This window comes from Otolemur garnettii, unplaced genomic scaffold, assembly GCF_000181295.1.
Source record: "Otolemur garnettii isolate 467f Iridium unplaced genomic scaffold, OtoGar3 scaffold00225, whole genome shotgun sequence".
In the NCBI taxonomy this organism is placed as follows: Eukaryota; Metazoa; Chordata; class Mammalia; order Primates; family Galagidae; genus Otolemur; species Otolemur garnettii.
The window spans coordinates 1,412,067-1,427,343 of record NW_003852620.1 but is presented as its reverse complement, the minus strand read 5'-3'; the positions used below and the strand labels follow the sequence as shown (position 1 = coordinate 1,427,343).

General features: G+C 40.0%; 1 protein-coding gene across 1 annotated transcript in view; it reads left to right on the top strand.

Annotated features, from left to right (window-relative positions):
• The window catches only part of LOC100956765 (dehydrogenase/reductase SDR family member 2, mitochondrial-like), a 7,600-nt gene extending 1,750 nt beyond the window's left edge, over positions 1-5,850 (top strand). The window contains exons 3-7 of the mRNA XM_012812849.1: positions 237-338; positions 1,011-1,081; positions 4,624-4,675; positions 5,003-5,160; positions 5,709-5,850. Coding sequence (XP_012668303.1) covers positions 237-338; positions 1,011-1,081; positions 4,624-4,675; positions 5,003-5,160; positions 5,709-5,850 — 525 coding nt within the window. The remainder of the gene's footprint in view (positions 1-236; positions 339-1,010; positions 1,082-4,623; positions 4,676-5,002; positions 5,161-5,708) is intronic.
• Positions 5,851-15,277: the final 9,427 nt, after the last annotated feature.

Genomic DNA, 15,277 nt, shown 5'->3' with positions numbered 1-15,277 from the left:
GAAAAGAAAAGAAAAGAAAGAGTAAGGGGGGACAGTCTACCCCCTTTTGTCCAGAAGTTCAGTGCTTGGTTTCTAAAAGAGAAAAAATGATTCTTCATTCTCACACAGTATCCTCCTGTTCTCTGAAATTATGCAGGCACAGTCTCAGGGACATCAAACAGGGGACACCTCCCACTGCATCAGGAATCTTCTTTCACTCCCTGAACCTGGTCTTCTATGACCCTTCTTACCCACAGGCCCTGGAGCACTGTGGGAGTGTGGACTTCCTGGTGTGTGTGGCAGGGGTCAATCCTTTCGTAGGAAGTACCTTGGAGACCAGTGAGCAAGTCTGGGACAAGGTGAGATCTAGGGAAGCCAGTAAAGGATGGGTTGGACTCCACGCTCACCTTCTGTGTAACGCTCTCTTCATCTCAGCTCACACACCCAGAGATGGTTCTTACCTCCCACACATTCACTCTACTATCACAAATTCATTGGTACAGAGTGAGGCCAGGTGCCTGAACTTGCTAAGCCTCAACTTCTCTACCTGTGAGATGAAGATAAGAATGTCAAAATTGCAGTTCTGGTCTGCTATCCCCAATGTTCAGGAGCTCCCAAATGTGTAGGAAGTCCCTAACATAAAACCGAATAATCACAAAAAATATGGGACCTGAAGAAGAGAATGACTTCCTTCCTTGTCCAGGGATGCTTAATTCCCAATACTGGTACTTCCAGTCTTCCCCAGATTCAGCTGGTGCTTCCTCTGTTCCAGATGGAAGTGATGGCCTAGGAGACACAGTAAGACATTATGCAGACTCTGGGGTCTTCTGCCTGAAGCGTCCCCAGCCTTTATTCCTGAATCTTAGGGATGCCCCCCATTTCTGTGCATGCCCAGGAAAGCCCACACTCTGCCACTTCCCTTGTTAGAGGCCATCACACCCACATTCTAATGTGGTACATATTCTAATACAATGAGAACACTGAACTAACTTTGTCTTTCCTCCTCTGTTCCTCATTTGTTCTGATTTCAGATCCTAGGTGTGAATGTGAAGGCCCCAGCCCTGCTCCTGAGCCAACTGCTGCCCCACTTGGAGAAGAGTGGGTGAGGGTGGGGCAGGGGGGAGGTAGGTGATTGATATTAAATAGGGAACAAGGGAACTAGACTAAGACAGGCCAGATTTGAGTTAGACCTTTACACTTGGAAACAGGCTTGGCTGAACTCATAATTTGACAGCTTGACTTTCACACTCTGGGTGAACTAAAAAAAAAAAAAAAAAAATCAAAAGATTTGTATCTATTAGTGTCATTCTAGAGTGCTCAGGGAGTCTGGTAATAACTTTATTGTAAGGATTCACAGATAGAAGTTCTTAGAGACCCCGCAATGCAAGTATCCTCTCTTGGGCTGCAGGAGCTCAGGCCACAGGGGTCCAGGCTGATTACTCTGTGGCACCCTAAAATCTGCCCCATAACCAGAGCAACATGTTTCCCAGTCCCATTCAACCTTTATCCCTCCTACTTCCTAACTATTTCGCTGGCCCTGTTCTTCCTTACTTTTCTCAAGACTCTGCCAATCAATTCAATCAATTCCCAAATTATAAAGCCGACTTCCCTGCCTCTCTCCACTTTCCCTGGTAGATGCTGCCTGACCAGCCCCATCCTCACTTATGGGATGGGCCTGGGGCTGTCTCTTGTGGCCGATTTCCCACATCTTGGTGACTTGGGATACTCCTAGATATTCTCCAGGTGCTCAGCATTTGGCTTGAGGGAAGAACAGCCTGACCATGGTCCAGGGAGCTCCTTTTCACTAATTGAATTTCAGGCTCAATTACTAGAAGTTTCCACTGTCTGACCACCAGAACAGAGCTTCTCCTGAAGGTACTCCAGCCATCCCCATTCCAGCTGTCCAACCAGGCCAGCCTCATTCCTGTTCCAAAACAGATCCCTCTGGGCATATCCCAGCCCCTCAAACCTCCCTCCTGTTTAACTATGCCTGAAGGTCAGAGCCACTCAGTTATCTCCACCAGCATTGCCCCCGCTCTCTCATTAAATCTTCTCAATCTCAGGTAAAGTGCTTTGCAGATGTAGCCGTAAGGCACCTCTTCCAGCTGGACTACTTCCCTTTAGTTCTTTCTGTGTTGTCATTCTGGAGCTGCTGAATTCAGCAAGCACATACCGAGCTCCTGGTATAGGCCGGGCTGCTTTCCTGGACCATGTGACCAGGAACTCAACCAGTATTTCTAACTGATAATGACTTCTAAGTCCTCTTCTAGCCATAACACAGACATGATGTGGTATTAAATTGAACATCACTTACCAAAAAAAATAGTTTTTGTAGGTAGTAAAAGGCCAAAGTACTCTATGGGGCTCCACCCAATACAGTGGTTTCAGACTGTTTTTTTAAACAGCAAAGAATCACCTCCATGAGACCCAAATATATAAAACAGACAAAATTAGAGGTACCTATACTGAAATGTGGACTGGAAACCAGGTGCTTAACCACTTGGTCTCTGCCTAATCCCCTGTTGCTGGTCCTGATCAACCCTGCAGAGTCAGGCTTCACAAAACTGGCTGTAAATTACTAGTGCAATGAAGACAGCATAGGCTTGGGAGTCAGCTAGAGCTACCTTTAGATCCCTGCTCAGTCACTAGCTACAGATCCTTGGCAATTAAACTCTCCGTGCCTTCATTTCCTTACCTATGAAGTGGGAATAATGATGCTCAGCAGACCTATTGTGAATATTAATTGATATGATGAAACAGATTGATTACCAAGCAAAGTGCATATAATAAAGACTGTCTTATATCTATTTATTAGAGTAAATAATAAACATTTGAAAATTAATATGATCCATAGCATAAATTATCATATAAGTAGTATAAATATAATGTAATAATAATTAAATCAATTTTAACATTTATAATAAACATTATTAATGTTTTATTACTACTGCCATTGTTAGTTATGGAAGCTGTGCAAGTAAAATTGAGCAAGCACTTCAATTGTTTCTGTTCATTCTTATCTATTTGCCAAAATCCTATCTACCCTTCACAACTCAATTTAAATGGAGCTTCCCATATGCTGAAAGAATTCTATACTTACTAAATATATTTTTCAAAAGTTAAGGCTAATCGATAATATTTTCAGACATATAAAAACAGAGTTTGCCACCAGAAGACCTTCACTAAAAGGGATTCTAAGTGATGTTCTCCAGGAAAAATGGAAAAAATGATCTCACATGGAAAATCTAAGATTAAAGTAAGAATGGAAAACACAGAATATAGTAATATGAACAAATGTAAATACATATAATACATATAGGAAAAAGCAAGAGTGATGTTTTGTGGAATTAAAAAATTAAAAACTGTAAAATATTAAAATCAGGAAGCTAGAAATGAAGTTATGATGTTGTAAGGTTTTCATGTTGTGAGAGGGTGAAAATATTAATTTTGAACTTTGATAAGTTAAACAGCCCTATTTTACTTTCTAGCATGACGGCTATAAGATTGACAACAGAGAATTCAGTATATTTTCAAACTAATAGAGAGGGAAGAGGAAATGAAAAATCCAAAAGAAAGTAAGAAAGGCCAGGAAAGCAAGCAAAGAATTTTTTTTAAAGCATAAAATTGGATATTAGGCATTAATCCTAGTATATCAGTAATTGCAGTTAAAATATAAAGATCGTCAAACTAGGACTTTTAATCAAGTTAAAAAATTTAAATCTGATTAGACAGTAATGACATGTTTTATCAAGTTTCTCATTTTTGTTAACTGAGTTCATACAAATTTATTTATAGAAATAGTTCTAAGAAAATTCTAGTTCTAGGAAAGGCTTGGGATCAAGGACTTGAAGTAGGACAGATAAACCTCAGCACATGTACTCAGCTCATCTACTGCATTTAAAATGCACATTTCAATCCTCCTTTTTAGACAATTGAAGTAAAAGCATGTCTTTCTGGAGTATAATAGTGCTTACCAGAGTATTATTTTGTCAAAATTAAATAAAAAACAAAACTGGAGTGTGGAGGGGAAGAAGTAAACTCACAGAAAGGAGAAAGAAAATAATACAGAACAGAAATCAATGGAAAAGGGAAAAAAATACAATACAGAGGATGAAGAAAACCAAGCATTTATTTAAAAAAAAAAAACAAAAAAAAACCCACTAAGGCTTTTGGCAAATTTCTGGTGGAACTGATCAAAAAAAAAAAAAAAAAGAGGAAAGGCACAAATAACCATTATCAGAAATAAAAACAAAAGCTGTTCACTAGAGATCCTGAAGATAATAAAAAGGCAGTAAGAGAATCATAATCCCAAAGAGAAAATTTTATGCCAAACTTATGTTTGTACTGAAATTGTAATGAAATGGACAAATTTTTAAAAATTTGACTCACCACCCCAATAACTATCAAATAAATGTAGTCTGTAGTCAGAATTTTTCCGACACAAACAAGATCTGAACACAGATGGCTTCTCTGGCAATATAATTTGAGAAATATAATTGAATGCCTAAAAGAAAATGGGGATGAATACTTTCACCAAGCCCAAGTTATTCTCGCTCACTTGCACAGAGGGCCCACCCTTCTCCCTTACAGACTTAAGATAACTGTCTTCAGCTCTCACATGCCACCTCTTCTTTATCCTTCCAGGCAAGGTTCAGTGGTCCTGGTGTCCTCAGTTGCAGCCTATATTCCAGTTAGTGTAAGTACGACTGTCTGTGGCTCCAGGTTAGGTAAGAAGAAACTCCCATTTCATCTGGAAAACTGGGTCCATATAAATATGTAAGATTTGATAATTCTTCTCTTGGGCTAACTCATGTGCAGAAGGAATCAATCTGTGCCACAGGTCTTGCTTTGCACATAAATGCACTTAGCGGGAGCCTCTTGTCATGTTTTCCAGGCATTGTCTTCCAGACTAGATCTGGAGGTGTTATTGGGATGGGTTTCCTGGATAGAACCCAGGAAATCCAAGTGATTCTCCCGTATCCCCAGTGTTAGTCTATTAACCTATTTCCCGTTCTCTATTCAGAATCTGGGGGCCTATAACGTCAGTAAGACAGCCCTGCTGGGCCTCACTAAGACCCTTTCCATGGAGCTGGCACCAAAGAACATTCGGGTGAACTGCTTGGTACCAGGAGTGATCAACACAAAGTTCAGCCAAGTGGTGAGGATCAAGGGCAGCTCCTGCTCCTACCCAACTGAGCATTGGGCCGCCTTCTCCTTCCAAGCCATGCTCCACAGAGACCTGAACCCTCAGACCTGGACCTGTGGAGTCCTGCTCTGATGCTCTGGCCCATGACCATTGGGATCAGAATTCATCCTCTGTCAGGGGCCAGCCCAGAGTGTCCACCAGCAGCCCTTCCACAAAGACATGCCTTGTACCATGTAGAACCCGTGTGACTTCATCTGTATGAGCAGCACTAACCTTTGGCCTTTCCTTTAGCTCATTAAGGACACAGACTTTGGGGACCATGTGAAAAGACTCTACGGAGCACAGAGGTAAGTAGTGGCGAGGCAATGTCCCTGTGGATCTGGAATAACACGACCTCAGAAACTTCATGGTGGATAAAAGATTGTACGCGATCACTTTCAGTCCGTTACCCATTCCCCTTTCTGGGATCTGACGGTCCTCTAAGGCCCACACCTCTTTCCTTGCAACCCTTCACGTCTCCCCACAGAGGTCTTGACTTTTCAGTGTCCCATGGAGCCCAGGGCTCATGGGGAAAGCACCATCAGTCTCAGCCCCACCTCTTCTTTCCCCGCAGAGTGGGGCGGCCTGAGGAGTGTGCGGGCCTCGTGTCCTTTCTGTGCTCTCCGGATGCCAGCTACATTACTGGGGAGAACATCGTGGTGGCCGGCTTCTCCCCTCACCTCTGAGGACCAGGAGGGCAGAGCCCAGGCTTCCTGGTCCGTACAGAAGGCCTGTGTGTCCCTGGGGCCACCGTGCTGCCATACATTATTGAGGAAGAGTCTGTGCTCCAAGTATACACTTTGTTTCAAAACCTTCACTACCAGAAATAATAACATCAGAAAAGAGGGCTTGTGCTATGAAACTATCACTAAAACCAGCTAAAATAAGGTCAGCTCTGCCATAAGTGTGATTGGGAACCTTAGACAAAAGGAAGGAGGTAAAGTTAGGCAGGGAGTCAGTGGGAAGGAAAGAAAGCAAAATGGCTATTTGAAGATGCTACTAAATGCTTCCATGTGGTTTGTCTCCTAAACATCTCTGGGAACCTGATGTTTTAATCTCGAATTCTATAGCTGAAGAAAGGAACATGAGGGCACATAGCAAGTCTATGAGCAGAAATTGAACCCCAGTTTGTGTGTATAACAGAGAGGTATCAGCATGAAGTCCATGTCTGAGGGGAAAGGCCAGTCCCCCAGGTCCTCATTCTTCCCTCAGTTCCCTGCCCTCAAACACTGCGTCTGATCCACCTGCATTCACACAACTCAACCCTCCACAGACAGGACCAGAGAAGTAACTACCATCTCTGATGCAATGAATTTAACCTTTGGCACCCTGTGAGTGCCTGCCTGCTTGTATCCACTTGGCCCACATGGGGGTCACAGGCATCTTTGGTAGACAATCCCCATACACATGGGAGGCTTCCTTCCTCCAGCCCTGTGTCCGCCTCCCAGAGGACGGTTATGCCTATACAAAGGGGTAGAAATTAGAATAACATGTAAGAACTGGAGACTGTTGCTCTCACAAGCCCTTCCTAAGAAATCCCCTAGAGGACAAGCTTTGGGCAATCAAAATAACTAGAGGCACACTGACATAGAGACTGATAGTGAACATTAAATATAGTTCCTTGTAGAACTAGAACTAAATGAGGTTAAAAGGATGGTGATATGAAATGTCATGGCTTTCTGTGTTGATAGTATAGATATAGCACAACTATAAAAATCTAAATATAAAATCAAACCCAATGGGGTTATAAGATGTGCAATGGCTGGTGTGCAACAGCTGGGGTGCAATGGTTATATGCAGTTTTTTTGTTTTTTTGGTTTTTTTGGCCAGGGCTGGGTTTGAACCTGCCACCTCTGGTATATGGGGCCAGCACCCTACTCCTTGAGCCACAGGCACCACCCTGCAATGGCTATGTGACTTGTTAGTGTAGAGACAGCACAACTATTAAAAACAAGGGAAGTTTGAAGATGGCATCTTCAAAAAATGTAAGCTGTTTTCAGAAATATTGGTAATAGAATAATATATTCCTCAGAGCTTTCTAAATTTGACTCAAAAATGTCATTGAGCTCATTGTACACGTATTTGTTTTGGTCAGTTCTGTTCACTGAAAAAGTACAGAACAACCACCAAGTCAAAGAGGTTGCACAAACTTAGCATCCAGATATCCAGATTGAAATCCTAGAAGACTGTTTTCCTCTGCAAGACCCCAAAGATTCTTAGAAACATTTTTGATTCTAGGCATGGGGCAGGAAATAAGCAAGAAGAGTAAAGAATTGTGATTTTTCATTTTCTTAGCTGGCATCACCCTTCCAATTAGTTATTCTAGTACTCTTAACACCATAGTCTATTAGCCATTGCCACATATCCCAGTGACTCAGAGTCCCTGGGCTACCATTCTAGCTTTGCTGCTGCATAGAATAATTAGATCTCTCTGGCCTTACTGTTTTCTATTTCTATTACCATACAGACATTAAGACTCGAGATCCAGACATGCTTTCCCTTTTGTCATTCTTTGATTATGAAGACCCTTGAGCTTTTCAATGATGTAAGTCTCCCCTCACTAGCGGATTTCTTATTCCTATAGTAAAGGGAGTATCCTTTGAGGCCTTCCAGGGATCAAAGGCAACTTATGCATTCTCTGATCCTTTAAAAATTTCATACCAGCATGCCCACTCTGTGGTTTAGCATTTGGGGATAGGGGTTCTCTGAGATTTAGTCTGTCCAATTTATTTCCCCTTTCAGGTGTGGTCTCCACACACTCTTGTCCTGAGCCCTGATTTCTTCTTTTGCTGAACCTTCCTTCTTATTTACCCATTTTCTTTCTGTTCTCTTATCACTCATGTTTTTCTATACGGGTCAGAGCCCACTTCACTAGAAAGTAAGTGAGCTGTAGCTTGCTCCTCCTTTCAGATGAAGATACTTCCTGGCCCAGCTGAGGTTGTGGGACCATAATGGTTTGATAGTATAGATATAGCACAGATGTTAACCATCTGACAGTGGTTGGACTTGGGTAGAATCTGGAATTAGGTTTTGAAAGAGAAACCATCTGACTGGATGCAGTGGCTCATGCCTACAACCCTAGCACTCAGAGTAGTTGAAGTGGGAGGATTGCTTGAGATCGGGGGTTTGAGACCAACCTGAGCAACAGTGAGACTGCCTCTACTAAAAATTAAAAATTTGCAGCTGGGTGTTGCAGCAGACACCTGTAGTCCCAACCACTCAGAAGGCTGAGGCAGGAGGATCACTTGAACCCAAGAGTTTGAGGTTACTATGTGCTAGGCTGATACCATTGCACTCTAGCCTGGGTGACAGAGTGAGACTCTGACTAAAAAAAGAAAAGAAAAGAAAGAAAAAATATCAACTTTGTTATTGCGGACACTGGCAGTATATAAAATTTAGAAAGGAAACAGAATTTAAAAAAAAAAAAAAAAAGAACAACAGGAGCCTGGAAGGGGAGAGAGGAGAGAGAGCAGACAAGGGAGGGCATGAGGTGGAATTTCACCTAAAAAAAAAATAATAATAATAAAATAAAAAGAACAACAGAAGCCATGCATCAACTTGGAGTGTAACTTAATAATTAATAACATGGGCTTTCAAATTGGTGGCTTAGAGTAGATCTTCTCTCTACTGCTTTCTGTGTGAGCAACTTTGGGAAAGTTAAAGTCCTCATTTTTTCCTTATCTGTAAAACTGAGTATTTAGTGATATGATGTGACTGACACATGTTAAGCATTCAACAAATTTACCTTTATTAGTAATAATTGCATGAAGAATCTAGTAAAGTTCTAGACAATACATATGTCCTCACCAGTGGCTCCAGAGTTTGTATTCAGGGCTAGTTTGGGAGCTGCACAATGCTCTGGTGTGGAGGGGCTTTAACTATAAGCACTTTGCATAAAATTGAGACCAAAAGTGACTGAGAAGGAACTGGAAATGTTTAGCAGAGGGAAGGCCAGGTAAAACTGGGATAGGTAGAGATGATAGAACCTTGTTTATAGTTTGAAGAGCTGTCATAGGAAAGAGAATTGATTTGCTCAGTGGGGCTCAATGGTAGGAGTCCAAGAGATGCACCTAAGGTAAGGTGACCAGACATCCCGCTTTTGGCAGGACAGTCCTGATTTTTAACAATTTGTCCTGTGTCCCATGGCATTTTTAAAAAGTCTCAATTTTTGGAAAGAATACATGACAAGCTAGGGAACAGCAGGGGAATGGGAAGGGAATATATGTTTTTTGGCTGCTGAAAAGGTTAATTAACTCCATTTGGGAATGAAGAGGTTAATGTAACTTCATTTGGAAATGAAAAGGCTAATGTAAACTCCCTACTCCCCGCCTGGGCAAGATATCAGAAGGAGATTGGCTCCCTCCCTTGCTTCTAGGCAAGGACAATTACCTCAGAAGGAGCCAAACTGTCTGGAACAAACAAGTAGCCCCCCCCTCCACCAGAGTAAGGTGACCAGATGTCCTGCTTTTGGTGGGACAGTCCCCATATTTAACAATTTGTCCTGTGTCCTGTGGCGTTTTAAAAAAGCCCTGATTTTTGGAAAGAAGGCACGACAAGCTAGGGAACACCAGGGAACAGGAAGGGAATATACAGTTTTTGGCTGCCATGTGGCTATTTCGCCAGGATATGCGTTTCATGTTATTTTTGTTAATTTTATAATATTAAACTTTAACAATATCAAACAATTGTTGAGAACTGATTATTGAGAACTGCTTATCAAAGTTTGCATTGTTGTCAGGCCCTGACCCCCCCCAATGGTGACCTGCTTTACCAATGTTAAAATCTGTTCACCTTAACCTAAGACCAATGGATAGAAGCTGTAGGGGAGAGATAGGTTTTTGCTCCTTTTATAAAAATGTTCTCAAACACCCAAAGAGGTGTTTACAGCCATGGTAAGAGATTCCCACACCAGATCTTTTCAAGAGATAATGAAGGTCTATTTTGCTATAAGGTTGCAGAGAGAGTAAAACTCACATAGGGTTTTAAGTAAATGATCTGACGCCACCTTCCACACCAAGTCTCTGATTCTTTATTTAGGTTTCTCATCCATAGATGAATATAAGGATTAACTTGCAGGAAAGGTCAGAGCAATCTCAAGGATCAGATCAGAACAAGAGCCAGAATATTGAAGTAATTCGAAATGGGTGACATGAACCAAGACTGCTTTTAAGCAGTGTTACACTAGCAGAAAAGCATGAGCCCATATACCTACCACCTGCCAAGTTCATAGGCATATTCTGGTCTCCTGAAACAACAAACAAAAATACTGCTTTTATCTTAGTTGACTGTAGATACAATGATATCTCCTAAATGACTTTCTAGGAATAAAACTTTTTTAGAACAAAATTGTCCAAAATGGAAAGGAAATCTTCAAAATACCAGACACATTACTCTGTCAAGCATGACAGAAGCAAAGAACAGTGAACCAAAGTCACAGTGTGTGTACAAGCATACCTCAGAGATAGTGGCTGTGCAGTTCTACTGCAATAGAGCAAATATCACAATAGAGAAAGTCCCATGAATTTTTTGGTCTCCCAGTGCATACATGTATATAAAAGTTATCTTTACACTATACTATAGTCTATCAAGTGTGAAATAGCACTATGTCCTAAAAAGATAATGTACATACCCTAATTAAAAAATACTTTAATGCTAAAAAATGCTAATGATCATCTGAGACTTCACCAAGTCATAACCTTTGCTGGTGGAGAGTCTTGACTCAATGTTGATGGCTGCTAACTGACAACAGTGGTGTTTGCTGAAGGTTGGGGTGGCTATGGCAATTCTTCAAATAAGATAATGATGTAGTTTGTCACATTAACTCTTTCTTTCATGAAAGAAAGCACTATAGCATGTGATGTTCATTTTTTTTTTTTTTTTTTTGTAGAGACAGAGTCTCACTTTATCACCCTGGTTAGAGTGCTGTGGCGTCACAGCTCATAGCAACCTCCAACTCTCCTGGGCCTAGACAATTCTCTTGCCTCAGCCTCCCAAGGAGCTGGGACTACAGGTGCCTGCTGCAAAGAAAGCCTAGCTATTTTTTTGTTGCAGTTTGGCTGAGGCCGGGTCTGAACCCACCACCCTTGGTATATGGGGCCAGTGCCCCACTCACTGAGCCACAGGCGCCACACTCATGTGCTGTTCTTTGATAGCATTTTACCCTCAGTAGAACTTCTTTCAAAATTGGAATAAATCTTTGGAAAGAAGTATGAAGAATTCTCAAAGAACTAAAAGTAGACCTTCCATTTGATCCTGCAATCCCATCACTAGGTATGGGAAGAACAAAGATCATTTTACCAGAAAGATATTTACACTAGAATGTTTACTGTGGGTTAATTCATAATTGCCAAGTCATAGAAGCAACCCAAATGTCCATCAACCCATGAATGGATCAACAAACTGTGGTATATGGATACCATTCAGCCATTAAAAAAGATGGAGACTTTACATCTTTTACATTGACCTAGATAGAGCTGAAACACGTTATTCTTAGTAAAGAATTGCAAGAATAGAAAAATAAATATCCAGTGTAATCAAAACTAATATGAAACTAATATACAAATCATTACATGCTCATATGAACAATAAAACACAAATATAGTCTAGTATGGGGGCAGGGGGAGGAAGGAGGTGAAAGGGAGAAGGGGGAGGATGATTGGCAGGAGGAGGGAGGGCATATTGTGCACATTGTGAGGGTGTATAACACATCCCCTGGATGAGGGGCTCTTCTATAACTGGACCTTTACCCTGGAAGTGAGAACAATGTAATATGAAAATTTGTACTCTCATATTAATTTGAAATAAAAAAACAAAAATGGAGTAAATCTTCTCCAATCCTAATGCCATTTAATCAACCAAGTTTCTAATATTCTAAACCCTCTGTTGCCATTTCAATGATGTTCATGGTATCTTCACCAGGAATACATTCTCTGCTCATCCATAAGAAGCAACTCCTTATCTGTTGAAGGGTTATTGTAAAATTACAGTAATTCAGTCACATCTTTAGGCTCTAGTTCTAGTTCTCTTACTTTTCCCATCATAACAACAGTTAGGTCCCTTCATCAAAGTTTTTAACCCCTCAAAGTCATGCATGTAGATTGGAATAACTTCTTCTGAACTCCTGTTAATGTTGATATTTTTTACCAGCAATAAATGTTCTTATTGAAATTCTGTTTTCTGGTGTTGCCACCTTCATCTTAACTAGATCTCTGGATAACTTGAGGCAACTTTTACATCAGAACTTGCTGCTTCACCTCGCATGTGTATATTACAGCCAAGGTTCTTTCCTTAAACCTTATGAACCAACATCTGCTAGATTCCAACTTTTCTTTTGCAGTTTCCTCATCTCTCTGAGTTGTCACAGCATTGAGGAGAGTTAGGACCTTTGTCTGGATTAGCCTTTGGCTTAAGGGAATGTTGTGCCTGCTTTGATCTTCTATCCAGACCACTCAAACGTTCTCCCTATTGATAATATAGTTGTTTCATTTACTTATAATTTGTGTGTTCACTGGGGTAGCATTTTCAATTCTTTCTAAAGGAAAAGAACTTTTCCTCTGCGTTTACAACTTGGCTAACTATTTGGCATAAGAGGTCTACCTTTTAGGCTGTCTTGCCATTTGACATGCCTTTCTAACTAAACTGGTTCATTTCTAGCTTTTGATTTAAAGTGTTGACTCTTCCTTTCACTTCAACACTTAGAGGTCATTGCAGGGTTATTAACTGTCCTAATTTCAATATCACTGTGTCTCAGGGAATAGGGAGGTCTGAGGAGAAGGAGAGAGACAGGGGAACGGCCAATCAGTGGAGCAGTTACAACATATACAACATTTATTGATGCAATTTGCTGTCTTATGAGTGATTTGTGGTGCCTCAAAACAATGACAATAATAACATAAAAATCACTCATCACAGATCACAGTTACAGATATAATAATAATGAAAAATTTTGAAATATTGTGAAAATTACCAAAATGTGACACAGAGACACAGAGTGAGCACATGCCATTGGAATAAATGGTGCCAATAAATTTGCTAGATGCAGGGTTGCCACAAACCTTCAAATTGTGAAAAATATAATATCTGCAAAGAACAAAAAAGGGAAGAGCAGTAAAGCAAGGTTTGCCAGAACTTCAATGATGAATACACGTTGTTATACACTTAGGAAATCCATAGAACATACAACACCAAGAATGAACCCTAATGTAATCTATAGACTTTAGGATATTAAATTTGGAGCAGAAGAAAAAATGAGAGTAGAAGATAAATGGTACAGATAGGAAACAGATTGAAACACTAATAATTGTGTTTGACAAATTATGCTGAAAACAGTTGGGTACACTCCTGAGTCACAGGACCTAAAAATATCTCTGATGGAGGATGTCGATAATGGGAGAAGCTATGTGTGTATGAGGACTGGGAGTTTATGGGAAATCTCTGTACCTTTCTCTCAATTTTGCTGTGAATCTAAAACTGCTCTGACAACAATAAAGTCTTTACTTTTTAAAAAAAATGTTTAGAACACATTAAGAAAAAATGCAAGTTGAGATCCACTACATTAGTTTTATGATCTACTAATGATTAAAAACTACAGGTTGAGAAACATTACTCCCAAGCTACTTTTTCAAATGGTAGTAGACAAACTGCTTAATGTATTTAACATAAAAGTTGTACTTGGGAATATTTAAAAGTTTTAAGGCCAGACACAGTGGCCCTATCCTGTAATCCTAGCACTCTGGGAGGCCAAGGCTGGTGGGTTGCTTGAGGTCAGGAGTTGGAGACCAGCCTGAGCAACAGTGAGACCCCTGTTTCTACTAGAAATAGAAGAACTAGCTGGGCATTGTGGCAGGCTCCTGTAGTCCCAGCTACTTGGAAGGCTGAGGAAAGAGGATCACTTGAGTCCAAGAGTTTGAGGTTGCTATGAGCTTCAACACCACAGCATTCTACCCAGGGCCACAGATGAGACTCCTGTCTAAAAAAAAAAAGAAGTTTTAAAAATATTAAATTCTCAAAAAGTAGTACAACGTGGGGTAGGTAAAGGAAAGAGATCAGATCCATAACCTGGGGCATTAGAGGACTCCAAACCTGAGGATTTAAATTTGGAAAGGGGAAGAAAAATGGGAATAGAAGATAAATGGGACAGATAGGAAACCAATTGAAACACTAATAACTTCCTTTAACAAATTCTGCTGAAAAAAGTTGGGTACACGCTTGAGTCAGGGGATCTAAAAATGTCTAATTCCCAGATGGTAGTATCACCAGCACACTGTGAACAATATGTTCTTGTAAAAGAACTTTGATTTCATTTATTTTTGATGACAAAGTAATACACAAATACATTTTTGTCATAAAAATTAAAGTCATATAGAAAAGTCACATTTCAGGAACTATTTTATCTTTGAGTATACTTCCAGATATTTCCTAATATATTTATACCAATCTGGAAATCAAGTGTACATGAACATACAAAAGTAAATTTTAAACTTAGCTGTTATTATAATGGGTGTTTTGTTCTGTAACTTGCTTTTTACATAACAATATGTCATAGAGATTTTTCTACATTAGTGCATGTTTACATAGCTTATTCTTTTTAATATAATTACAGTCCTGACATATTTGGATTTAGGTATAGCACTTTATAAATTTGTTTTTGCATTTTCCCTTTGTGCTTTGCTCCTGTTTTTCCTTTCTTGCCTTCTTTTGAGTTATTTGAATATTTTTTAAAAGTTACATTTTAATTTACCAATAGTGATTTTGATTTATCTCTTCGTATAGTTTTCTCTGGTGGCTGCTCTGGGGATTAAAAAATACATAACTTTTCACTGTCTGCTTAGAATCATTATTTTACCACCTTAAGTGGAATATGGAAAACTTAATCATTATATCAGACCCCTTACCCTCCCAACTTTCATAATTATTTGTACATACATTAAAATTCCACCAGTATTATGAATTATGCTTTCAATTATCAAACATATTTTAAAGAACTTAAAAGAAAAATGGTCTGTTAATTTACCTAGCATTAATGATTTCTGTTGCCCTTACTTCATTCCTGTTATTTGAAGTCTTTTTATATCATTTCTTTTCTGCCAGGACTTCTTTTAGCAGTTCTCTTAG